This window comes from Bombina bombina, chromosome 4, assembly GCF_027579735.1.
Source record: "Bombina bombina isolate aBomBom1 chromosome 4, aBomBom1.pri, whole genome shotgun sequence".
NCBI lineage: Eukaryota > Metazoa > Chordata > Amphibia > Anura > Bombinatoridae > Bombina > Bombina bombina.
The window spans coordinates 416,656,910-416,684,833 of record NC_069502.1 but is presented as its reverse complement, the minus strand read 5'-3'; the positions used below and the strand labels follow the sequence as shown (position 1 = coordinate 416,684,833).

General features: G+C 37.8%; 1 protein-coding gene across 1 annotated transcript in view; it reads left to right on the top strand.

The window, feature by feature from the left end:
• LOC128657509 (IgGFc-binding protein-like) overlaps positions 1 to 27,924 on the top strand; it is a 182,156-nt gene that overhangs the window by 97,549 nt on the left and 56,683 nt on the right. Inside the window, 12 exon segments of the mRNA XM_053711876.1 lie at positions 693 to 836; positions 975 to 1,231; positions 3,500 to 3,584; positions 4,108 to 4,239; positions 6,764 to 6,853; positions 8,285 to 8,428; positions 8,568 to 8,830; positions 17,306 to 17,536; positions 19,200 to 19,284; positions 19,793 to 19,924; positions 22,147 to 22,211; positions 25,129 to 27,415. Of these exon segments, the coding sequence (XP_053567851.1) occupies positions 693 to 836; positions 975 to 1,231; positions 3,500 to 3,584; positions 4,108 to 4,239; positions 6,764 to 6,853; positions 8,285 to 8,428; positions 8,568 to 8,830; positions 17,306 to 17,536; positions 19,200 to 19,284; positions 19,793 to 19,924; positions 22,147 to 22,211; positions 25,129 to 27,415 (3,915 nt within the window).

Sequence of the window (27,924 nt, the reverse complement as noted above, 5' to 3'; positions counted from 1 at the left end):
TGATATAGAAATTTGTATAGATAGATAAATACAGAAATGTGTTTAGATAGATAGATAGATAGATAGATAGATAGATAGATATAGATAGATAGATCAATACTTTCATACATACAATTGATATTGGTCTAGATGTTACCCTTTCTTCTAATGGCATCTGTTTTTTCTTCATCATACTTTACATGAAAATAAAAAAAAAACAGTATTCGGGTGCATGTGCCACATGGTTCATTTATTCCATTAGAATCTTTAAAAATTCCACTTATCTGTTATGCAACATTTGTTACAATAATCACAAGTCAATTCATTGTTTAGTTGTATGCAAGACCTGTTTTACTGACTCATTAAGCTGAGTTGATATAGGAATGTGGATAGGTAGATAGATGATATATCTTTACATATATAGGTAGATAAATAACTTTAAAAAAAGACAGGAAATGGTTTGTTCAAATAAGACCATACACCAAAAAATATTCACTTTTTAAATGGACTAGAACATTGGGGGTTTTTGCACCTCAAATATAAATCTGATGCTTTAAATAGTTATAAAGTTATAGAATATGGTAAAATTGGGCATAATGTACTTGGCTGTAAATACAAATAAAAAACATGATCAACTAGTTGCAATTCTTAGACATGTCTTGATTTTGAAAAAACAATTAAAAAACAAACAAAACAATATTTGTCTCTTTTAGTTGATACCTGTCAAATGGCATGTTCTTTTGATGTGGACCTTTGTAAATGGCAACAGTCAACATCAGATAAGATTAACTGGATACGACTGAGTGGCCCAACACCAGCTGAGTTAACTGGACCTTCTTTTGATCACACAACTGGAAGTATGTTCATCAACACATAAAACTGATTCTCTTTATAATAAGCATGTTATGTAATAAGCAGCAGCAAACCCTTCATTTCTGTATTTCATTTTATTCAATCTACACTATGTAACCAGATCATTGTCTCTTGTATTGCAGCTGGTTTCTACCTGTATATTGATAGCACTTCCTCAAGACATTTCGATGTTGCACAATTAATTAGTCCTGAATGTGAAATAAGTGGCACTCACTGCTTCCGCTTCTGGTATCATATGTATGGCACTTCTGAAGAGATGGAGTTAAAGGTTTCTATTCTTACGGAAAATGGCTTAGAAGATGTCACCTATTTATATGGCAACTACGAGGATGTGTGGCACTTAGAGGAGATTCTTCTATTAAATGGAGAGAAGTTTCAGGTATTTTATTTAGATTTTTAATAACTGAATTAGATGAATGTGTTAATATATTTTATTGTATGTTATCCCCTAATTTCTATTACTATTATTATTACTGCATAAGATTAAATAGTACAACAGACTGAGACAATAAATTCCGAACACAACATGCTAGTGTTCCATGAACCATACTTAACATAAGATGGGACATGAATATCAAGATTAACCGTTCATGATTCAGATAGGATGTAGAGTTATTCATGCAGAGCTCAAGACAAATGCATGGTCCTGAGCATATTCCAGTATGATCTAATTGATAATTGATTGAAGTTTCAATAAAGGATTAGAAGCAAAAGAGGAAGAAGTAATGATAGTAATTTGGAATGTTTATAAACATTTGCAAACCGTATCTGAATCATGAAATTTTCAATTTGAGTCCTTTCAGAATAAAGCAGAATTAGCAGCACGGAATATTTAATAAATACCTTTATAATCTCTAAATTGGTTCATGTTCAAAACCGTTTTGGGATAATGCATGATAAAGGGCACGATGCCTTAAGTGTTTTCAGTAAATAACCCAATTTTAAGATAATAAATTTATTTTTTTAACTATTAAATGCTGCTGAGTCTGCTATATGTTGGATGGGAGGTTAGGGCAGTAACCATCTGTAGTGTGCACTGGGAAGGAGGTGCTTTACTCCCTAAAGGACTTAACAGAGTCTTTTTGGAGCATAATTAACAGAAAAGCAAACCTTTTGCTGCCAGAGAGGTCCCCACTGGATTCATATACATTGCTATACATTTTTTATTGAGGCAACTTTCAAGTAGTTGTAGGGAATGCAGCTGTATGAGGCCTGAGTAGTGATGCCAGTCCTCAGGAGTTATAGCTGCAAATCTTGTAAATTTGGACTGAAACAATACAGTAATTATGCTCCAGGTAAACCACTTGCTCAGCACCTGGAAAGAAGTTGAAAGCACTCTCTAAAGTCCTAAGAACACTATTAATATTTTAAATGGGATTTTTAATAATATTTTTAGCAAATGGATTACTTAATCACAGCCTTGGAGCAAGCGTAACATTGTGGCAAAAACTACCACTTGAATTATTTCACAGTGGATAAAACAATTCTGAAGCACTATATGGCAGCAGTTTTGCAAGAATGCTATCCATTTACAAGAGCACTAGAGGGCAGCACTATTTCCTGTCATGTAAGTGTTCCAGATGCCTACCTAGGTATCTCTTCAACACAGAATATAATGGGAGCAAAGCAAATTTGATAATAATTGTAAACTGGAAAGTTTTTTAATATGGTATTTTCTGTCAGAATCATAACATTTTTGGGTTTCATATACCTTTAATATGCTGAGCAATAGAGGTGCAAATTAAGTTGGACCTTTTTTGACTAATTGGAGCTTGATGCCCCGTGTTTCTGGCTAGCTAGACAGCAGTTATGAAGCAGCAGTCACAAAGACCGCTGCTCCATAACCTGTCCGCCTGCTCAGAGCAGGCGGACAGACGTCCCCGTGAGTCTGCATGGGGCGGCGTTGTACCAGCAGCTCTTGTGAGCTGCTGGTGCAATGCTGAATACGGCAAGCTTATTGCTCGCCGTATTCAGCGAGGTCTGTCGGACCTGATCCTCACTGTCGGATCAGGTCCGACAGACCTTGATAAATTGGGGCCATTGTGTGTTTGTTAATGCAAAGCCTGTGAAATTAATTTATGTATCTTCTTGACACTGATAAAAATCAATCAAATTCAAAGTGTACCTTTCAAAAGAATAGTCATACTATCTAGACATGTGCATGGCGAAAAAATTTGGTTCGGATCGATTCAGATTTTTTTGAATTTCGGTTCGGATCGATTCGAATTCGGAAAAATTTGAATCAATTCGGTTCAGATTCGTTTCGGATTTATTCGGATTCGAATAAATTTGTCTGGATTCGGTTTGATTCGGTTCGGAAATTCAGAATTTCGGTAAGTATTAGGTGGGATGTGCTGTGTATTAGACTAGCATTATGTACTGTATATTAGGTGTAACCCATAGCAGAGTGATATAACCTAATATACTGTACTATACTAGTGTAATCCATGGCCATCCAGATCTACCGAATAAATCAGTAAACTATGTTAATTCAGAAATTCAAATCGATCCGAATTCTGAATTTACCGAATTCGGCCGAATTTCCGAATCGATCCGAAACGAATCGCACATTACTACTATCACTTATATCCAAAGGCTCATTCAAGGCTTTGCAATATCTTCCATATTTTGTTCTTTTTCTTGACAGATCATTATCAGCGGAACTAAAGGTGAAACTGAACGCAGTGATATAGCTATAGATGACATTTCTCTTGTACCAGGGTACTGTGTAGGTAAGTCATGCAAAGAAAAACAAATTAAGGTTCTTTGTTTTAAAAATGAGCAATTCATTTTTATATTAAAATGTTTGTTAGACTGGTTTAAGGCTATCCATTGCAAACTTACATTAATGTTTTGCTTTTGCAGACAAAATTATCTCTGGGTAGTTTTGAAATTAAATTATAATCGTGGTTAGATTCCTTTTAAATAAGTTTTGCATAATATGAATGTAAACGTTTTTCTATTATGGTGATCATATTAAAACAGTCTGAATTAGAAAGTATATCTACTAAGAACATTCTACAGCTCTAAGAAAATGTCTCTTCTTTTTAATCAGAAACTGAAAATTTTATCATAACTTTTTAAATATGAAACTTTCTATAGGGGTTCTGCAGCCTGTAATAATTTTGCCAAATCATATTAAAACAACTTCCAAGAATATTTTAAGCTAAGCATTAGCCTCCTTAAATACATAATTTGCTTTAATAACATTTTTGGCAAGTACAGTTATGATTCTTTTTTTTTTTTTTTGTCCAGGTCCTTCAACATCAACCTCCAGCACTGTTACCACTGCACGTGCCACCGCCAGTTTACCCACTCCCAGCAGTGTCAATCTCCCAAGTGCCTCAACAGTTTCAACCACACCCAGTCCAGTCCCACCCTCATTAGGTGAATTTAATATAATATAAAATAAATTACATGAGGAAGCCTGCCGAAATACTGTATATTTAAAAACAGAAACTGCTTTTTTTGCATTTCTGCTACCTCAGAGGTAGCTAAATCACCCTGATACTCAGGGCCGGCCCTAGCCATTGTGGGGCCCAAAGCAGGATGACCTAACACTTCCCTTCCTTGAGATGTATTAACCCAGCCGGGCACAAGTGGACCTCCAGAGGGGCAGAAGTCTTCATCCGATCCAGGCAGAAGATTTCCTCCATCTGGAGAGGAGCGGGTCTATCTTTAATCCAGCCGACGCTGAGCATCCTCTTCCAATGAAATCCAAGCGAAGAATGAAGGTTCCTTTAAATGAAGTCATCCAAGATGGCGTCCCTTGAATTTCGATTGGCTGATAGATTCTATCAGCCAATCGGAATTAAGGTAGGAAAAATCCTATTGGCTGATCCAATCAGCCAATAGGATTGAGGTTGCATTCTATTGGCTGATTGGAACAGCCAATAGAATGCGAGCTCAATACTATTGGCTGATTGGATCAGCCAATAGGATTTTTCCTACCTTAATTCCGATTGGCTGATAGAATTGGAAGATTTCTGCCGCTTGGAGGACCTCTTCTGCCCGGCAAAGGCCCTTTTAATGGCTATTTGTAATTTAGTATAGGGTAGGGAATTTTATTATTTTGAGGGGCTTTTTTATTTTATTAGGGGGATTAGATTAGGTGCAATTAGTTTAAAAAATTGTAATTATTTTTTTATTTTCTGTAATTTAGTGTTTGTTGTTTTTCATACATTATTTTATTTAATTTAATTGTAGTTAATTGTAATTAGTTTATGTAATTAATTTAATGATAGTGTAGTGTTAGGTGTAATTGTAACTTAGGTTAGGATTTATTTTACAGGTATATTTGTCTTTATTTTAACTAGGAAGTTATTAAATAGTTAATAACTATTTAATAACTATTCTACCTAGTTAAAATAAATACAGAGTTGCCTGTAAAATAAATATAAGCCCTAAGATAGCTACAATGTAACTATTAGTTATATTGTAGCTATCTTAGGGTTTACTTTATAGGTATTAAGTTTTAAATAGAAATAATTTATTTAATTGTAGTTATTTTATTTAGATTTATTTAAATTATATTTAAATTAGGGGAGTGTTAGGGTTAGACTTAGGTTTAGGGGTTAATAACTTTATTATAGTGGCGGCGAAGTTGACGGCGGCAGATTAGGGGTTAATAAGTGTAGGTAGGTTGCAGCAACATTGGGGGGGGCAGATTAGGGGTTAATAAATATAATGTAGGGTTTGGCGATGTTGGGGCAGCAGATTAGGGGTTCATAGGGATAATGTAAGTGGCAGCGGTGTCCGGAGCGGCAGATGGGGTTAATAATATAATGCAGGGGGCCGACGATGTAGGGGATGGCAGATTAGGGGTTAATAAGTGTAAGATTAGGGGTGTTTAGACTCGGGGTTCATGTTAGGGTGTTAGGTGTAGACATAAAATTAATTTCCCCATAGGAATCAATGGGGCTGCATTAGGAGCTGAACGCTGCTTTTTTGCAGGTGTTAGGTTTTCTTTCAGCCGGCTCAGCCCCATTGTTTCCTATGGGGAAATCGTGCACAAGCACATTTTGCCAGCTCACCGCTACCGTAAGCAACGCTGGTATTGAGGTGAGATGTGGAGCTAAATTTTGCTCTACACTCACCTTTTTGTGGCTAACGCCGGGTTTAAAAAACCCTGTAATACCAGCATTGTCTTAAGGGAGCGTTAAAAAAAAGGCTGGTTAGCAACGCACCCGTTACCGCAAAACTCGTAATCTCGCCGTATGTTTTTCATTTAGAAAAAAAAATGTTCTTTCTATTTGTAAATATATATTTGTTTATATATCTTTATATACTATTCATATGGATATATATATTTTACAAAAATAATCATATACTGTATATATATAAAAATATATTTAAAAATAAAAAGAACATAGGAATGTAAAGTATCCCCTAACGCACCTTTTGCCTTAGTGCAGTTGATCTAGTGCAGCACAAAAGTGATAACTAAAAAGGCTTTTTGTGGTGCGCCCCAAAGCAGTCTATGGGGAGAGAAAGTTAATGCAGGTACGATATCCGAAGTCTTGAAGTTAGTGTGCCTGAGTCTTTTGCTTGTTTGCTAATTTTTTACTTTTAACTTTTAATAGGCGCTCTAATCTGGCCGCGTTCATTTTTTACTTTGAGCGCAGTTAACGCTTGAGCAAAGAAAAATAATTAGTGCTCCACTTGTATTCCGGCCCATAGTCTTAAAACCTTACTCCAACTCTGACCCCAATCAAAATAAAATGTTCATTATATATATACGTATATGCAAACTTGTTTATGTTTGGGCACTTTTAGATTGCATATCATATAGAAAAATACAATGGAAGTGTAGAACGGAATGTCTAGTTTCTTGTGTTTGTTCTGTTTAGTTATTTTAGGCCATGCTAATATAAAGTAATCTGTCGTGACTTTTATCTTTTTCATTTCACAGCTGTCCCTACATCATCACCAATAATTAGCATTATTAGCACAACAACCATAACAACACCAACCACAGTTTCCAGTCATAGACCACCATCAGGTAATTTGCTTAGGTGTCCTGAGATATCTGCAGAGTTTGTAAACTAAAAAAACAGCTTGCATGAGGCAATATACTGTAAGAGAAAGAAAATTATACTAAAATTGTTCAACCAATTGATTAAATTACAGTAGATAGTACAGCAGTGAGCATTTATACATTAAATGCTGGTTAAAAATATTAGACCCAGGGAAAAGAGATCTTACCAGCTTTTATCGCTTTCAGTATAAGGTCAGTCCAATAGATTATTTACCATTGTTATTTTAATTTATAAACCATTAAAAAAACACATTTTACATAGGTTTTCAAAAATTTTTGCAGTAGTTTCTCTTCTGACCATTAGCTGCTCCCATTCCAGTTTATTTGAGTTTTTGTACTAAAAGTTGTATTGAATGTGGGTATTGTTCGTTTTCTTTTCTATGGTATTCCAATCCATTAGAAGTGAGATCATCTGAATGGTATAAGTCAACTTAATTACATATGCAATTTAACTAAAATATGCTTCACCATTCTTACACTTGGATTGGCTAAACACACAAAAAAACTACAAGATTCAGAGACTGATGGTTAAAATCTTGCCAGCAGGGAAAGAAATCACACAAAATCTTTATAAATCACTATTCCAAACCATGTGCTACATGATTTATTTATTGCATTAATACCTTTGATAAATGCCACGTGTATGTTATGCAACATTTGTTACAAGAATCACGTTAATTTATTGAATCAACAAGCTTAGTTGGTGGACTTATATACTGATATAGAAATTTGTATAGATAGATAAATACAGAAATGTGTTTAGATAGATAGATAGATAGATAGATATAGATAGATAGATCAATACTTTCATACATACAATTGATATTGGTCTAGATGTTACCCTTTCTTCTAATGGCATCTGTTTTTTCTTCATCATACTTTACATGAAAATAAAAAATAAACAGTATTCGGGTGCATGTGCCACATGGTTCATTTATTCCATTAGAATCTTTAAAAATTCCACTTATCTGTTATGCAACATTTGTTACAATAATCACAAGTCAATTCATTGTTTAGTTGTATGCAAGACCTGTTTTACTGACTCATTAAGCTGAGTTGATATAGGAATGTGGATAGGTAGATAGATGATATATATTTACATATATAGGTAGATAAATAACTTTAAAAAAGACAGGAAATGGTTTGTTCAAATAAGACCATACACCAAAAAATATTCACTTTTTAAATGGACTAGAACATTGGGGGTTTTTGCACCTCAAATATAAATCTGATGCTTTAAATAGTTATAAAGTTATAGAATATGGTAAAATTGGGCATAATGTACTTGGCTGTAAATACAAATAAAAAACATGATCAACTAGTTGCAATTCTTAGACATGTCTTTATTTTGAAAAACAATTAAAAAACAAACAAAACAATATTTGTCTCTTTTAGTTGATACCTGTCAAATGGCATGTTCTTTTGATGTGGACCTTTGTAAATGGCAACAGTCAACATCAGATACGATTAACTGGATACGACTGAGTGGCCCAACACCAGCTGAGTTAACTGGACCTTCTTTTGATCACACAACTGGAAGTATGTTCATCAACACATAAAACTGATTTCCTTTTATAATAAGCATGTTATGTAATAAGCAGCAGCAAACCCTTCATTTCTGTATTTCATTTTATTCAATATACACTATGTAACCAGATCATTGTCTCTTGTATTGCAGGCACAGCTGGTTTCTACCTGTATATTGATAGCACTTCCTCAAGACATTCAGATCTTGCACAATTAATTAGTCCTGAATGTGAAATAAATGGCACTCACTGCTTCCGCTTCTGGTATCATATGTATGGCACTTCTGAAGAGATGGAGTTAAAAGTTTCTATTCTTTCGGAATATGGCTTAGAAGATGTCACCTATTTATATGGCAACTACGAGGATGTGTGGCACTTAGAGGAGATTCTTCTATTAAATGGAGAGAAGTTTCAGGTATTTTATTTAGATTTTTAATAACTGAATTAGATGAATGTGTTAATATATTTTATTGTATTTTATCCCCTAATTTCTATTACTATTATTATTACTGCATAAGATTAAATAGTACAACAGACTGAGACAATAAATTTAGAACACAACATGCTAGTATTCCATGAACCATACTTAACATAAGATGGGACATGAATATCAAGATTAAACGTTCATGATTCAGATAGGGTGTAGAGTTATTCATGCAGAGCTCAAGACAAATGCATGGTCCTGAGCATATTCCAGTATGATCTAATTGATAATTGATTGAGGTTTCAATAAAGGATTAGAAGCAAAAGAGGAAGAAGTAATGATAGTAATTTGGAATGTTTATAAACATTTGCAAACTGTATCGGAATCATGAAAGTTTCAATTTGAGTCCTTTCAGAATAAAGCAGAATTAGCAGCATGGAATATTTAATAAATACCTTTATTATCTCTAAATTGGTTCATGTTCAAAACCGTTTTGGGATAATGCATGATAAAGGGCACTATGCCTTAAGTGTTTCAGTAAATAACCCAATTTTAAGATAATACATTTATTTTTTAACTATTAAATGCTGCTGAGTCTGCTATATGTTGGATGGGAGGTTAGGGCAGTAACCATCTGTAGTGTGCACTGGGAAGGAGGTGCTTTACTCCCTAAAGGACTTAACAGAGTCTTTTTGGAGTATAATTAACAGAAAAGCAAACCTTTTGCTGCCAGAGAGGACCCCACTGGATTCATATGCATTGCTATACATTTTTTATTGAGGCAACTTTCAAGTAGTTGTAGGGAATGCAGCTGTATGAGGCCTGAGTAGTGATGCCAGTCCTCAGGAGTTATAGCCGCAAATCTTGTAAATTTGGACTGAAACAATACAGTAATTATGCTCCAGGTAAACCACTTGCTCAGCACCTGGAAAGAAGTTGAAAGGACTCTCTAAAGTCCTAAGAACACTATTAATATTTTAAATGGGATTTTTAATAATATTTTTAGCAAATGGATTACTTAATCACAGCCTTGGAGCAAGCTTAACATTGTGGCAAAAACTACCAATTGAATTATTTCACAGTGGATAAAACATACAGGGCCAGATTACAAATGGAGCGCGATATATCACTTTCATAAAAGCAATATTAGCAATCTACTGTTTAATACCAGGAACGCTAATGTGCACTGGTATTACAAGTTAACAGCAATGTAAACCCAATCTTGCATATGCTTCACTGGGAAGCATTGCACTCACGAGAGAGCACTTCTATAGGCTCCAATGGGAGTCTCGTTCTGATGACATCATAGATGGCATCAGAACCTCGCACAGCAAGGGGGGTGAGCAGCGCAGCAATGGGCAGCATTTTTAAATATATATGTATATGACTATAGACCCATAGACTGCATAGACCACAATGTACAGGTACTTTTCAGTGCTATTTTACCCCACTCCCACCAACTTTAGACCCCAAAAACTGCCTAGTGCAATTGTCTTTAATTAAAAATCACCATTTTTTTAATTTAAAACTATAATGTACTCTATTTTGAGGGCATTTGGGGCACTTTTAAAAAAATTAACCTGAGATCGAAGCTCAGGGTAGCAATAAACAGCCACTTGTTTTGTTTTTTTTTGTTTTTTTTTAAACGAGCTTTATTGAAGTGTAAAAGTTACAACAGTATGAACAAAAGCAATAATAAGATGAGACACTTTGCATCTTTGTACATAAAAGTCATACACTTCATCTTGATACAAACCTCGCACTCCATAACACACATCGGGAGTGGGAGGAAACAAATATGATCTTTTTTTTTTAAATTTTTAGGTTGATCATAAGATAGAGTGGAGAAAGTTGAGATTAGGGGGAGTAGCGGAAAGAGGATACTAGGCACAAGAGGGCCTATGGTAAGAAAAGGGGGGGGGGGAGAGAGAGAGAGAAGAAAGGAAAAAAATAAAATAAAAAAAAAATAAAAAAAATAAAAAATAATAATACATTCAATGACTGTCTAATGTTTATGTACCGGAAGCCACCCTACTCTCAAAACTGTTTATATTGTACCCTGCCAAATTGCTTTCATAAGCTCATACTCCTCTAGCTTGTGGTTTTTGAGGTAGAAGTATCTTTCTAGTGTTAAGATCTCCTCTACTTGTGAGTACCATTCTCCTATTGTGGGGGGGCATTGCTTTTTCCATTTTTTTGGGATCAATTTCTTAGCACTAGTGAGCATAACTAACAGTAAGGCAAGATGTGTTTTGCTTTGTGTCTTAGGGAGCGTTAAAAATAGTATAGATTCAGGCATCTTAGGTAAAGGGATGTTAAGAATTTCAGTTATCTTGTTGAAGACCTCTGACCAAAAGGGCATTACAATCGGGCAGGACCACCATATGTGCAGCAGGGAGCCGCCCTCTCCGCAACCCCTCCAGCACATGTGGCTAACCGTAGGAAATATTTTATGGAGTCTCTCTGGAGTCAGGTACCACCTACCCGTAAGTTTGATATGTAGCTCCTGAATGGTCGAGGAGACTGATGACTTTTTGATCAGGTTGAAAGCTTTTATCCATGATTGCTCATCGTAATCTATCCCTAAGTCCTCAGTCCACCGTGTGACATAAGTCGGGGGTACATCTGTGCCCTGTGTGGCAGCTAGTTTATAGAGAAGGGATATCAAGTGTCTTGGGAGGGACTCTCCTACACAAAGTTTCTCAAAGGAGGTAAGTGTCCTACCTAGGTCTTGTTTGTGTAAGTGGCCAGTTATGAAATGTATTAGTTGGTTGTAGTGTAGCCATGAAGAGAAAATTTTGGGGTAAGCGTCCCTAAGTGTGTCCTGCGGGATTATTTTCCCATTTTCGACTACTCCGAAGACGACCCTTCTTTCAGTTTATATGGTGTGAGACCCCGGTAGCCCATTTTGTGGTAAGGAATTTCAGAGTTTTCAAGTATAGGTGTGAGAGGGGAATGCCTTGAAGATATATGAGTGGATGTTGCAATGGAAGAGTCCCAAATGTTAAGTGTCTCAGCCAATAGGTGGTAGTTCTTAATTATGCTGGGGCGTCGAGAAGGCGGCAACCAAGCCAATGTGCTAACATTATGTATTTTGAGGATTTGTCTGTCTACTTCAATCCAGGCTTTGTGTTTCCCGTTTTGCGCCCATTCAACTATCCTCTGTAGGCCTATCGCCTTTTTGTAGAGAGAGATATCTGGGAGGCCTAGCCCACCTCTATCTCTTGGTAAATACATAGTGTGCCTAGGAATCCTAGGCTTGGTGTCAGCCCATATGTATTGTTCTATGATTCTCTGTAATTGAGCAATGTAACCTTTAGGGAGAGTGATGGGTAAGGTCTGGACAAGATACAGAATTCGGGGTAAGATATTCATCTTAATAACCCCTATTCTGCCAAGCCATGATATATATCTACTTTTCCAGGAGGAGAGATCTGATACTATGTCGTTCTTAAGCGGGATGTAGTTATATTTAAATAGGTTTGTGGGGTCAGAGGTTAAGAAGACGCCCAAGTACTTTAATTTATTCGTGGCAAGGGGGATCTGGAATTTAAGCTGTAGATTTTGTATTATTTTGGGACATGTGGTGACATTCAAGAGTTCAGATTTGTGTAAGTTCAGAGAGAAGTTGGAGGCTTTCCCATATTCCTTAAGGACGTCTAAGAGTGCTGGAAGAGATTCAGAAGCATTTGTTAATGTGTATAACACATCATCAGCATAGAGCGCTTGCTTATGCTCGGTGTCTCCTACCTTTATACCTCTAATATGTTGGGAAGTTCGCACTATGTGGGCTAGGACCTCTATAGATAGGGCAAACAACAGGGGGAACAAGGGGCAACCCTGTCTGGTCCCATTTCTGATATCAAAGGTTTCTGATAAGGTGCCATTGATTCTTATTTTGGCATTGGGGTTGGAGTATAGGGCGAAAACAGAGTGTACAAAGGACCTACCAAATCCCATTTGTTCTAACACCCGGCGCAGGAAGGCCCAGCTGACCCTGTCGAAGGCCTTCTCTGCGTCCGTGGAGAAAAGCACCAACGGGAGGCCCGAAACCCTAGCATGATTGATTAGTTGTGTTACTCTAATAGTGTTGTCCCTAGCTTCTCGTCCTGGGACAAAACCTACTTGATCGTTACCTATTAGTTCTGGTAAATATTTGTTTAGCCTGGTTGCTAAAATTTTTGCGAAGAGCTTCATGTCCGAATTGATAAGTAAAATTGGTCGAAAGTTGCCAGGGTTGTCTGGTGTCTTTCCCGGTTTGGGGAGAACCGTTATGTGGGCCTCTAAGAGGACCCGGGACAAGGAGGGGTTCTCTCGGAGACCATTGAATAGGTCAAGAAGTGGGCCCGCTAGGGTTTCCTTGAAACGTTTATAGTAAACTGATGAAAATCCATCAGGGCCAGGACTCTTTCCATTTGGGCAGTTTTTAATGGCAGCGAAAAGTTCTTCAGTGGTAATCGGGGAATCCATGAACTCAGCATCCTCTGCAGACAGAGAGGGGAGTTCTAGTTTATTAAGGTATGAATCTACAAAAGATTCATGCTGGGATGCCTCTGTTGTTTGTGCAGGTTCCAAGGTTTGACCGTGTATGTTGTATAAAGAGTGATAATATCTATGGAACCCCAAGGCTATTTGATCGCTGCTGTGCAAAGTGTGGCCATCAGGAGATTTTATGGAGTGTATATAAGTACTAAGCTGTCTTTTTTTGAGGGTTCTGGCTAAAATACGGCCCGGTTTATTACCACCTTCGTAGTAGTGTTGTTTCAAATGTAGTGCAGACTTTTGATGTGATTCTGTTAGATGTTTTTGGAAAGCAATTCTTGTCTCTTTTAAGAGATTGCTTGTAGTGAGACATGAGGGGTCTGTTTTATGTTTGACCTCCAAGGCACTGATCTTTGTTTGTAAATCGGAGTACTTAGCTCTATATTGCTTGTTAAGAAATGCTTTGTGTTTAATCATAGCTCCTCTAATAACGCTTTTATGTGCCTCCCAGACAATGGCATGTGAGGAGGGAGGGTGGCTGTTAATTTCAAAATATTCTTTCATGATTTTATGTATGTCGGAAAAGATTATGGGGTTGTCTAGTATAGAGTCATCCATTCTCCATGTTTTTTTGTGTTATTGGTATGTCAGGCCAGAGTATGGAGCAGGAGACAGGAGCATGGTCTGACCAAGTGATATGATCAATGGTAGAGTGGTGGGTGAGTGAGAGTCCACATGAGTCTGTGTAAATGTAATCAATCCTGGAATAGCTGTTGTGAGGGATAGAGTAAAAGGAGTAGTCCCTAGAGGTTGGGTGTAGAGTTCGCCAAATGTCGTGTAATGTTAATTTTTTGAGTGTGTCATTTACTTGCTTGATCGTGGATATGGGGGTACAGGAAACCCCCCGGGAGGTGTCAACTGTGGGGTCAGCAACGATGTTGAAGTCCCCCGCTAAGTATGTAATACCCCTAGAATGTTCCAAGAGGACATCAGAGGTTTGCTTAAAAAAGGAATCTTGATTATGATTGGGAGAGTAAATTGAGGCTAGTGTAAGATAGTGACCGAAAAGTGTGCCCACTAAAATGAGATATCTACCGTTTGGGTCTTTCTCAATGTGCGTCAACTTAAATGGGACTGTTTTGTGAAAAACAATGCCTACTCCCCCTTTTTTAGTTTGGCCCGAGGCAAAATAAGCTAACGGGTATTGGGGATTACACCATTTGGGTTCTTTTCCCTTTTTGTAGTGAGTTTCCTGCAGCAGGATTATGTGACTCTGTATTTTATTCAGCTCCTTGAATGCTATGGAGCGTTTCCCTGGGTTATTTAAGCCTTTTACATTAATAGTAGTGAGGTTAATTGAGTGTTCAAAAAACCTTCTGGATTTATAGCGTGTAGTCATATTTGAATGTAGAAAAAAAAAAAAAAAAAAAAAAAAAAGGGGGGGAAGGAGAAAGCAAGGGTTTAAGATAGGGGGAAAATTAGAGAGAGAGCAGTGTAATTAAGAAGGAGAGAGGGAAATGAGTGTATATCAGAAAGGGAATAGCAGGGAAAGAGCGTAATAGTAGCAACCAGATTAGACACAAAAACCAGGTTACCACTGATGTTAATTATATATGCAAAAACCTTATAACAATCCTAAATTAGGGGAAAAGCCCCTCTACTGATGTAAGTTATTGTAAAACAAAAATATTCCTATAGCATAACAATATATAAGTGCAGACCAGCCCAAGAAATGTATCAGAGAATGACGGAGAGGCATCTGGTAAGTTCTATGCAGGCTATCCATCCTTTTAGGTCTAACAATATTAAATTGAAACTAGTGCGCTCTTAGATTTGCGGGATCAGGACATATCTACAGGAGTTTTTAATGGACTCCGGCCTTTATACATAATGTGCTAGAGTAAATGAGACTACAGATGGAAAGACTAAGTCTTCGGCCCTAATTCTCGTGTTAAGGGGCCTGAGCGGGTGTATGTATGACCCCTCTGGGATGTGGTGCATGCGTTCACAGGCATGATAGCTGGAGGCTCTTGTGATCACATGCATAGACCCTAATAAAAAAAAAGGTTCTTAGTAATTGATTAGCGGGACTATAATCTGATAAAAGATATTTTATCGCTTTCCTGGCTTAAAGGAAGGGGCCTTGTTTAGCTTTTAAATGTTCTAAAATGTTAGCATGTGGAGGCTGGGGTGTTGTCTACACCCGGGAATATACCTCAGTTGTTAACAGACAAAAGTCTCCAGATTAATCCTACATTGTGTAAGCATTTAGCTCGAGGGTAATGCATTCAGCTTAAACATTCTAAACATTTCAATCAATTAAATACTTACAGAAATCCAACAGTGAGTAAACAGTTAACTCGAGAATAATGCATTCAGCTTTACTGGAACATATGTAATGAGGAAAAAGAACATAAATAACGACTAAGTGCATTAAGTGACTTGTATGGTAACATATGTGGAAGTATCTGTCCTACTGGGTCACAGCGGGAGAATTTTGTGACAGATCAGCGGCAAGAGACTCCTGTCCCTGTCGCTGAGAGGCAAGTATATTGTCCCGAGAGAAAATATTCATATTTAGGTGATAAGATGAGTCAGGTATCAGAACAGTAAGTATAACATGTGAACACATTTAACAGCTACATAGTCATATTATAGTTAGCGTCACTCTTTCTGGATCATAAAAAGAAAAGAAAGGGAGATACTGAATAATAAACCTGAGCACAGCAAGTCTGACAGTACTTTACCCTCACGTTGCGCCTTCGGGACGGTCACTTGGTGGGCAGGGAGGTGGAGATGACCGTCCTGCCTGGTGTCTGTTAAGGAGAGAGGTCTGAATGTCCAGGTTCTCAAAAAACTCTTTGTGATCCATTCAAGGCCTAAAGATTGAGGTTTTATTGTTATTAGTGGCAATGATCGAAACCGGGAAACCCCATCTGTAAGGAACCCTATGGCTTCGTAGGACTGAAGTGATGTGGTTCAAATCTCTCTGTTTTTGCAGTGTCACAGGAGACAGGTCAGAAAAAACCTGGATCTCTTCTCCAACATGGGTGATAGGTGATTTCTTGCGGGCCCTCTGAAGAAGGTCCTCCTTGTCTTTATAACTTAAAAATCTTACTATTATGTCTCTTGGAGGTGCTTTGTTTGGTGGTTTGGGTCGGAGGGCTCTATGGGCCCTTTCTATGGGGATCTCAGGTGACGATGGTGAATCTTTGATAATTCGAAATAATGCTTGCAGGTAACCTTCAATATTCTGTGGGGTGACAGATTCAGATATTCCTCGGAAACGCAGGTTGTTTCTGTGTCCCCGGTTGTCTATATCCTCCAGCTTATCATTCAGATATTGTAAGTTATCGGCGTAGTTTTGTAGGTCTGTAGTGTGCTGCTTCACTGAATTTGCGTTGTCGTGAGAAGTCTTTTCAATTTTTAAGACTCTGTTCTCCAGTGCGGAAAAGTCTTTCTTAAGATCCCCAAAGAGGCTCCTTATCTCTTTTAGCACTCCTTGGATGTCCTCTTTAGAAGATAAATGGTGAATGTCATCCTTAGTGACAAACTGGGGATGTTTGTCGGTATAGTGTGGTGTGGGGGGAGCAGGATCGTCCTGAGAGCTGTCCATATTGGGATTATGTGCTTCTTTTGTGGGGTCTAGGGGCCTAAGGTAATGGCTCATAGGTTTAGTAGCAGCTATCTTTTCAGCTTTGCTGTTCCTTTTGTTAGGCATACCCTTTCAATGAGTAAATAGTTGAGAGCTGTACAATAACTATACTTGTCCAGTATCCTTGCCGCTTCGGCCTTGTTTTAGGCCAGTTATAAAGGCATCCTCAGCACATGTTATGTCACGCTGTGAATTATATTCTTTGAGCCCTTTTCTCGTATACTAATATTGGCAGTCTTTTAATGTTTGAGCCAGGCTCTGTTTGTAGTTGAGGTCAAATGTAGATGCGATTAATGTCGCAAGGCCCTTTGCTAAAAATGTATATTTAGGCTGCTTGCCGCTTTGTATGGATTCGACCTCCCGAGAATTCTAAGTTGGGCTATACTGCCTGCAGTAGATCAAGATCGGGTCGAGGGGGCAATAAGGCTGCAGAAACAATCACTGCTGGATCCCCACTCTGCGCCCTCAATACAGCACTGGCTTCCGTGCGCCTTTCTGCAAAGCGCACCAGCCCAAATAAAATGTGGCTTACCAGCTTCGGCTCTTCCGATGTGGATCCTGTGCGTTGGTAAATCGCTTGTGGCATCAAGATCGGTATCTAGTGGCGACCCCCTCGGCTAGTCGGGACGTTTGCTGGGAGGTTGGAGGCTTTGGTGCTTAAGTCCGTTACCCCTATATCCTGGTGCCTGCGTGAAGCGGTTATGGCGTTCCGGCAGCAAAGGAGAAACGGGCCCTCCGGGTGAAAAGCAGGTTCTTCTGGTGGGGTATGTAGTCTTTGAATTTTGAGATTCTTCGTCGAGGAAACCGCCTTATGTATTTAGGGGAGCTGCTGGGGCCTTATCTTAGCTAAATAAAGCAGAGAAGGATAGCCATCGAGATTGGCGCCTTAAATGTGCCGGCTTTCAAACGGCTGCGATGATGATGGAGCTCAGGTTTCGAAGATACCTCTGTTAGAAGCTTCTTGTTAGGCTAGGTCAGGCATTAGAAAAATAAAGTTAATTTAGGGTGCATTGATGCTATTTAGTGCTTTATATCAGTAAAAGAAGCTGGAGCCTTCCTGGTGTGCGACCATCTTCCAGCGTGGTCAGGCTCCGCCTCCAAACAGCCACTTGTTTAATAATTACATGCCCATAAACGGGCAAATTTGCCTGCTTGCGGGCGCGTGATAATTTAGCGTTCCACTTGTAATCTAAGCCACAAGGTTTATTATTTAGGAAAAGAGAAATTGATATTATACTAACTGTTGAATATATTAACAGCAGAACTGTTATTAAACTGAGTGTAACCTGATTTTGATGTCAAAATGGATAAACATTTTTTATAACGCACCATTGTCCATTGAAAATCTTAATTTAGTTTATGACGTGAATGAATCATTTTACAATGCATAACAATGGCATGTTATTTATGTATTTTATTTGCCTACCGGCATCCATTTGTTTCAGATTCAGCAGCCCATTATTGATCAGTTTCATGATATAGGAATGTATGGGAAGCTTGGTACCAAGCATATAGCATATTCAAAGAAGTTCTTTTTTTATGCAGCTTAGAGAAAATTGAATTATTTTGTTAGTGATCATGTAAATGGTTTTCTGTAACTTACACTTTTTTTAAAGGGTTATGATTCAGATAGAGCACGTGATTTTTTTTAAAAAGACTTTCTAATTTGCTTCTATCATTTTGTCTTAATTTTCTTGGTATCTTTTGTTGAAATGCTGGGACGTATGCTTAGCAACTGGCTCATTTCTGAAGCACTATATGGCAGCAGCTTTGCAAGAATGCTATCCATTTGCAAGAGCACCAGATGGCAACACTATTTCCTGTCATGTAGTGTTCCAGATGCCTACCTAGGTATCTCTTCAACACAGAATATAATAGGAACAATGCAAATTTGATAATAGATGTAAACTGGAAAGTTTTTTAATATGGTATTTTCTGTCAGAATCATAAAACTTTTGGGTTTCATATCCCTTTAATATGCTGAACAATAGAGGTGCAAATTAAATTGGACCTTTTTGGCTAAAATTAGACAAATTGTGTGTTTGTTAATGCAAAGCCTGTGAAATTAATTTATGTATCTTCTTGACACTGATAAAAATAAATCCAATTCAAAGTGTACCTTTCAAAAGAACAGTAAGTCGAACTATCACTTATATCCAAAGGCTCAACAGGCTCATTCAAGGCTTTGCAATATCCTCCGTATTTTGTTCTTTTTCTTGACAGATCATTATTAGCGGAACTAGAGGTGAAACTGAACGCAGTGATATAGCTATAGATGACATTTCTCTTGTACCAGGGTACTGTGTAGGTAAGTCATGCAAAGAAGAACAAATTAAGGTTCTTTGCTTTAAAAACGAGCAATTCATTTTTATATTAAAATGTTTGTTAGACTGGTTTAAGGCTATCCATTGCAAACTTACATTAATGTTTGCTTTTGCAGACAATTATCTCTGGGTAGTTTTGAAATTAAATTATAATCGTGGTTAGATTCCTTTTAAATAAGTTTTGCATAATATGAATGTAAACGTTTTTCTATTATGGTGATCACATTAAAACAGTCTGAATTAGAAAGTATATCTACTAAGAACATTCTACAGCTCTAAGAAAATGTCTCTTCTTTTTAATCAGAAACTGAAAATTGTATCATAACTTTTTAAATATGAAACTTTCTATAGGGGTTCTGTAGCCTGTAATAAGTTTGTCAAATCATATTAAAAAAACATCCAAGAATATTTTAAGCTAAGCATTAGCCTCCGTAAATACATCATTTGCTTTAATAAAAAAGTACTGTTATTATTCTTTTTTTTTTTGTCCAGGTCCTCCAACATCTACCTCCAGCACTGTTACCACTGCACGTGCCACCGCCAGTGTACCCACTCCCAGCAGTGTCAATCTCCCAAGTGCCTCAACAGTTTCAACCACACCCAGTCCAGTCCCACCCTCATTAGGTGAATTTAATATAATATAAAATAAATTACATGAGGAAGCCTGCCGAAATTCTGTATATTTAAAAAACAGAAACTGATTTTTTTGCATCTCTGCTACCTCAGAGGTGGGTAAATCACCCTGATACTCATTTATTCCGTGTGATTGACATGCCCTTCTATAGCGCAATTGGATGAGCTAGATCAGAGGGTGGCGTTGCACAAGAAACATCTTGTGCAATGATAAATTTCATCATGCGATGCAGAATCACAAGTGACGATTGCAGGCAGACAAGTTCATTACTTGCAAACCCGTCCACCTACAACTAAATGTAGGTTTAGTTCAGCTTATTTAAAATTAATAGTATCAGAGGATTTTAATTTATGTCTGTTTATATATTTTTTTATTTGTTGCAATAAATTATAGTTATTCACCTTTTTTATCTGTTTCCCCCCCAAAAAAAATGTATGTTATTTTAACAGATCCAGTGACCTCAAAATCTACAGTTGCTTCAGTTTCCACACAGAAACCTGTAACGTCACCAACAAAAGGTAATTAGTTTTATTTAACTATAATTGTGCTAAATGATTTTATGTGATGATTTTAAAACAATGCCACTTATGAATGTATTTGTAGGAAAATCAATAACATAACAGCATCATTTACTTTGCGATAATTGACTCATCTCAAGGATTTAAATACTGTGAAAACTCAGCGGAATCATGCTAAAATACATGTATAAATGTTTGCAAGAACACCTAATTGTAAACAACAGCACTAACAATATATGTATTATGTTTTATGATAATTTTTCATTTTAATAGATTCTGTTTCTTCAGCATCTGCCACCACTAGTGTATCTCCTTCCACCATTACTAGTGCATATCCTCCAACCATAACCAGTGTATCTCCTCCCGCCACCACCAGTGTATCTTCTAATGCCATCACCAGTGTATCTCCTCCTGCCACCACCAGCATATCTTCACCCTCCATAACCAGTGTATATCCTCCTGCCACTACCAGTGTATCTCCTCCTGCCACCCCTAGTGTATCTCCTCCTGCCACCCCTAGTGTATCTCCTCCTGCCACCCCTAGTGTATCTCCTCCTGCGTGTATCTCCTCCTGCCACCACCAGTGTATCTCCTCCTGCCGTCACCAGTGTATCTCCTCCCGCCACCACCAGTGTATCTTCTAATGCCATCACCAGTGTATCTCCTCCTGCCACCACCAGTGTATCTCCTCCTGCCACCACCAGTGTATCTCCTCCTGCCGTCACCAGTGTATCTCCTCCTGCCACTACCAGTGTATCTCCTCCTGCCACCACCAGTGTATCTCCTCCTGCCGTCACCAGTGTATTTCCTCCCGCCACCACCAGTGTATCTTCTAATGCCATCACCAGTGTATCTCCTCCTGCCACCACCAGCATATCTTCACCCTCCATTACCAGTGTATATCCTCCTGCCACCCCTAGTGTATCTCCTCCTGCCACCACCATTGTATCTCCTCCTGCCGTCACCAGTGTATCTCCTCCCGCCACCACCAGTGTATCTTCTAATGCCATCACCAGTGTATCTCCTCCTGCCACCACCAGCATATCTTCACCCTCCATTACCAGTGTATATCCTCCTGCCACCCCTAGTGTATCTCCTCCTGCCACCACCAGTGTATCTCCTCCTGCCGTCACCAGTGTATCTCCTCCTGCCGTCACCAGTGTATATCCTCCCACCAGCACCAATGTATCCCCTTCCACCACCACCATCGTATATCCACTTGCCTCCACAAGCGTATCCTCTTCTACCACCTCCAACAGTGTACCCAGTCCCACAACAAGAACAGCATCAACAACATCTAGTCCAGTCCCTCCTTCATTGCAATGTCCTACATTTCTAAAAAAACAAATAATTAAAAAAATTAAAACAATAATAATTATTTAATATATGATAGGAAATATATTTAACCTCCCTGCAGTTAAATGGTATTCATTTACTGTTGTTACACAGAAGTAATTATCAAGCAATTTGCAATTATTAATGACTATACACAAATGGTAATTATTCACCTTGGATGTGAGTTTTTTAATTTACCTCAATTTATGCAATTTTGAAATATCCTCTCAACACAGCAACTTGTAATGATCCTCCTATTTGTCTCTAATAATTATGCAATGGTATAATTTGTAAACACTGATGCATCACCTTTGTTATCAGATTTGTAACTTCTCCCCATTCTTGTTTTTTTTTAATAGATCCAGTGACTTCAGAAACTACCATAAGAACAGTTTCAACTCAAAAACCTGCATCTTCAGTTGCAGTAGGTCAGTTATTTTGTATAATTATATTTTTTGATATCTCATTATTTCCCAGTATTTTATATATGTCATCAATAATTTTTACTATTTGTTGCAAACCGCATAAAATTTAATCCAGCATTCCATTTTATCCATTACACAATTTATTAATGCTATTTGTGCATGTTCATCACTTGTGGTTTTGAATAATGACTAATAATTAGTATTTAAATGCATTTATTTATTTTGCTTTTATAAACCTACCAGTAAATGAATTTACAATTTGACTCACAGTTTTGAATAATGAGACAATAAGGAGATTATTTTTACTTAATTTACTTAATAAAACAAGAAAAAAATTACAATCATTAATGTGCCAGTTTTTACTTAATTTCTTCATTATCAACTAGTTTTGTGATCTGCATATAGTGATATATTCATGTATACAGCATGTGTTTTAGCTGTGCATTTACCCTATTCATGGTTCATTAAATATATTATTATTTTTAAATATCAACATGCAATAACCAAGCAATGATACTCAATATTTAAAAAAAAATCAATCATCTGAAAAATATAGTTTAAAATGTATTTTATTGATATTTTACTTAAAAAATGCAAGACATGAAAAACAGGGCAGATGATTTTGAATTTCAAAGAAAAGAATTGTGTTTAGTGTCCCTTTAAGTTACACTTCTGAACATGACACAGTGCGTAAAGATTATAATAAAGGTTTTGCTAAACACCATTGCTCGATGTTCCAGTTGTGATTTCTGGCTTTTTGCAGTTTCTATAGATCACATTAGCTGTGCAGGATATCACAAATATGTATATTGAATACATATACATATGTAAATATAAGTCCTACCCCCTAACATAGGACTATGCAAAAGCAATTACATTTTGTATAGTCGAACCTACGGAGAAAAAAGACAATTTGTGCTTAAAATTATTGTCCCATAACCATCATAGTTTCAGGTGATCATAAGTGTTTGAGGAGGGGAGGGCGGACTTTTAGAGCCGCCATTTCCATATAAAACACAGAGGGGTAAGAGACTTGAGTTGGGAAGAGGGAACCCCTTCTTCTAATCTGGGGTCTCATACTTCTATCAAAATAAGAAAGAGAAAGAAAAGGACATTGTTACTGGAACACATACTCAAAAGTAATTAGTGTGTCAAAACTAAAAAATATAAAGAAGAAAGTAAGGGAGGCCTAAAATATTTAAGACTTTAATTTTAAATATCTAATCATTAAAAGCAAGACATACACTTAAAAAATAAGTAAAACAAACAAACACATAGACAAGCACTCTACTCCTAATAAGGATTACCAATGATTCTAAACACAAATCGCACAATGATATAGGAGGCTCAGCTGAATAAGTACTGGGATCAACACAATATGGGTGATTATCTTCATTGCCATGTGCACAACTAGTACTAAAGATGCCTCTCAATAACTATATTGTTGCCAAAATGCCTATCTGATATTTCATTGTATTTAGGGTCGGCTCCAGAACGAATGAAATGGGGGGCATTTTTTTTCATGAGGGGGCACGCATATATATATATATATATATACATACACACACACATATACACATATATATATATACACACACACACATATATTGTACATACAAATACACTAATAATAACGGAGAGGCTCTAAACTTGATTAAACAATTCATATAATATGTTATCACCCAGTTGCAGACCCTATAGTAAGTATTTAGCAATTAATAAAGAAAGAAACACATAACCAATTAATGAAAGGGAATGCAGCATGAGAGGATTTTACCTCAATATTATTCCAATATAGCAATAACAAACACATATAATATCAAAGGAACATCCCTTAACCCTTTATGGACACAGCTTTCAGTTTGCTCAATTGTTTTATGACTGAAAAATTCTGTCATATGTCCTTAAGAGGTTAATAAGTCAAAAGCTCAATACCACAAAAATGTAGTTCATCATATTTATTAACTTTTATCATGTGCATTTCAAAGGTTTAGGCTAGAATCAAACTGCCACCAAAAAAGTTGAATTCAATCAGAGGGATAATTCATGGAGTCCCATATATGCACATATAGATATGTCCAGTTAACAAACACAGAAGTAACATGCAGTACCTTCAAATTGTTTTCTGTTTCATGGCAAACAGGCATCCTGGAACTCTTCTAGTATCACACCTCTTTATATCTTTAATCCCCACAGTCTACCTGGTTGAAGTGTGAGATGGCAGTTATAGCAAACTCCAAAATGGTTTAACACCTGGCCTCCCTAGATCACAGCTGATGCTGCATTTCAGGTCACATGGCCCTCTCAACTCTACAGAAGCCCGCGCGCAGGCTGTAACAATTTTCTGCATGCAGTCTTCTTTTATTGCTCTGAAGTTCTCACACTACAGCTGCACCCCCTGCTGGGCGCTATTAAAAGAGCAATTAAAAAAAAAGAGATTTAGCCCTCCTGCGGTCTGCTTGCCCGCAGCAGGGCTGAATGTAAAAAGAAACCACATGCCCGGTGCACAAAACTATATGTCCCGGGAATCGGGCAATAGAAATTGCGCATCCCTGTATCAATATTTTTTGAGGGGGCACAGCATTCCATTTGGGCGGGCATTGCCCGTCAATGTCTCCCCTTGGAGCCGACTCTGATTGTATTACTTGACAATTAGTTAAAACTTCTGGGTATCCCCGTGCTTTATCTCCGATAAAAATCTAGTGGTTCCACAAAGCTTATCAGAAGTATCAAAAAAAAAATGTGCAAACCTATTATTCATCAAATTATCAAAATATAGATATAAGGGAGTAGCAGTGCAAAGAAGGTTTTAAAGAAATTACACTTCAACAGAACAGAAATGTCCATAGTAATAATTAATGCAGTTTATCCAATAAGCATATATGGAAGGTTTTATGTTAATTTATGTTATTTTAGGCACCACCACTTGAACTGTTTCTACTAGAAACACAACTGAAATTTACCACAGCTACCCCTATTTCTGTCTCTGCTTCCCCAGGCTCCTCTACTCAGAGTACTTCAAGGGCAACTTCTTCAGGGTCCAGTGCTTCTACAATCTCAAGCCACACAAGTGATATTACTTCAGGAACTGCAAATACCATTAGTACTTCAAGAAGCACAGCTTCTACAGTTTCAGGCTATTCAACTGACAGTACCTCAGGGACAGCTACTACTTCAGTGACTACAACTACCTCTTCAGGGACCACAACTTCCACTATTTCAGGCCATACAACCGACATTACTTCAGGGACCACAATAACTACTACATCAGGGTCTACTGCTTCTACAGTATCAGGCCACACAACTAATATAACTTCAGGGACCACAACTCATACTACTTCAGGAACAACAACTGCTTTGACTTCAGGAATCACAGATTCTACAGTTTCTGACCTTACAGTGTCCATACCTCATACCTCAGGTACTGCAGGTTCTACAGTCTCAGGCCACACAACTAGCATTATTTCAGGGACCACTGCTACCACTAGTTCAGCAACCACAGCAACTACAATTTCAGATCTTACAACTGACATTACCTCAGGGAGCACAACCTCTACACTTTCAGGTCATACAATTGATATTACCTTAGGAACCACAGCATCAGGAATCACATATTCCATTACTTCTGACCACACAACTGACATAACATCAGGGACCACACCTACTACTAACTCAGGTTCCACTACTTCTATAATCTCAAGACACACAAGTGAAGTTAGCTCAGGAATCCCAACTACAATTAAAACAGAAACCACAGATTCTACTGTTTCACACCACACAGCTGGTGTTACTTCAGGGTCCATAACTCTTACATCAGGTACTTCCGGTAATACAGTTTCAGGACTCACTACTAGCATTATTTCAGGTACCAGCACAACTACTACTTCAGCAACCACAGATTCTATAATTTCGGGCCACACAACTGGCATTAATTTAGGGACAACAACTACTACTACCTCAGGGTCCACTGTTTCTACAATCTCGGGCCACACAAGTGATGTTAGCTCAGGAATCACAACTACAACAACACCAGGAACCACAAGTTCTACAGTTTCACACTACACAGCTGATGTTACTTTAGTGCCCATAACTCCTACATCAGGTATTACAGGCACTACAGTTTCAGGACACACTACTAGCATTATTTCAGGGACCAGCACAGCTACCACTTCAACAACCACAGATTCTGCAATTTCAGGTCATACAAGTGACATTACTTCAGGGATAGCAACTACTTCACCAGGGACCACAAATTCCATTAGTTCAGGCTACACAACTGACATAACTTCAGGGAGCCCAACTACTACTACCTCAGAGTCCACTGATTTTACAGTTTCCGGTCACACAACTGACATTACCTCAGGGAGTTCAGCTTCCACAATTATTAGCCATACAGCTGTAACAGGAAGCTCTACTTCTATACAGTCAGGTCATACAACTGATATCACTTCAGGGCCCACATCTAGTTCTTCAGGAACCACAGCTAACATTATTTCAGGTTATACAACTGACATTACTTCAGGAACTACTATTTCAAGCTCTCTCGCTTCTACAATCTCAAATAATATTACTTCAGGGACCACAAAAACTACTATTTCAGAAACCACAGGTTCTACAAATTCAGACCACACAGGTAGATTTACTTCTGAGACCACAGATTCCCTAATATCAGGTCAAACAACTGACACTACTTCTGGATCAATTTCTTCATTAACCACAAGTTCTTTAATTTCAGGACATACGACTGACATTACTTCAGGGACCACAGCTTCTACAGTTTCAGATCAAACGAGTAATGCTACTCCTGAGACTGTAATTACTACTACGTCAGGGGCCATAGCTTCTACAAGTCCAGAATATATTACTGACATTACCTCAGGGATGACAATTACTATTACTTCAGGTGCCACAGGATCAACCATTTCAAGTCAGACAACTGATCTTACTTCACGGAACATAACTACAGGCACCTCAGCCTCAACAGCTGCAAGCTACACAACTATTACTGATATTACTAAAGAGACTATAACTGCTACTACTTTAGGGATAACGGCATCGACCATTTCAGGCCCTCTAACTGACATTACTTCAGAGACGCCAACTGTTGCTACACCAGGGACCATAGCTTCCACTATTTCAGGTACCTCATCTGATATTAGAACATCTGGTTCTTCAGTGACAACTACAACTCCGGGCATTTCAGGTAATTGAGTGTAAATACATGTTTAATTGGAAAAAACAAGGTGAATTATAATAGAATTATAATAGCAATATAGCAAAACGGCTACAAAAATCTAATATTCCTTTGTGCAGCATTGTGAATGATAAAGAAAGATTAATATTTTTTGCTTTATCTATTTTTATATACTAAAATTACATGGCTACTAGGTATTACAAGTTTGGATAATTAAGCTCTTATAATATATAGGGGCCTATCTATCAAGCTCCGTATGGAGCTTGAAGCCAGCCCCGTGTTTCTGGCTGCTCCATAACCTGTCCGCCTGCTCTGAGGAGATGGACAGACATCGCGTCAATTCAACCCGAACGAATATGATCGGGTTGATTGACACCCCCTGCTAGCGGCCGATTGGCCGCGAGTCTGCAGGGGGCGGCATTGCACCAGCAGTTCACAAGAGCTGCTGGTGCAATGCTGAATGCGGAGAGCGTATTGCTCTCCGCATTCAGCGATTTCTGTCGAACATGATTCGCTGA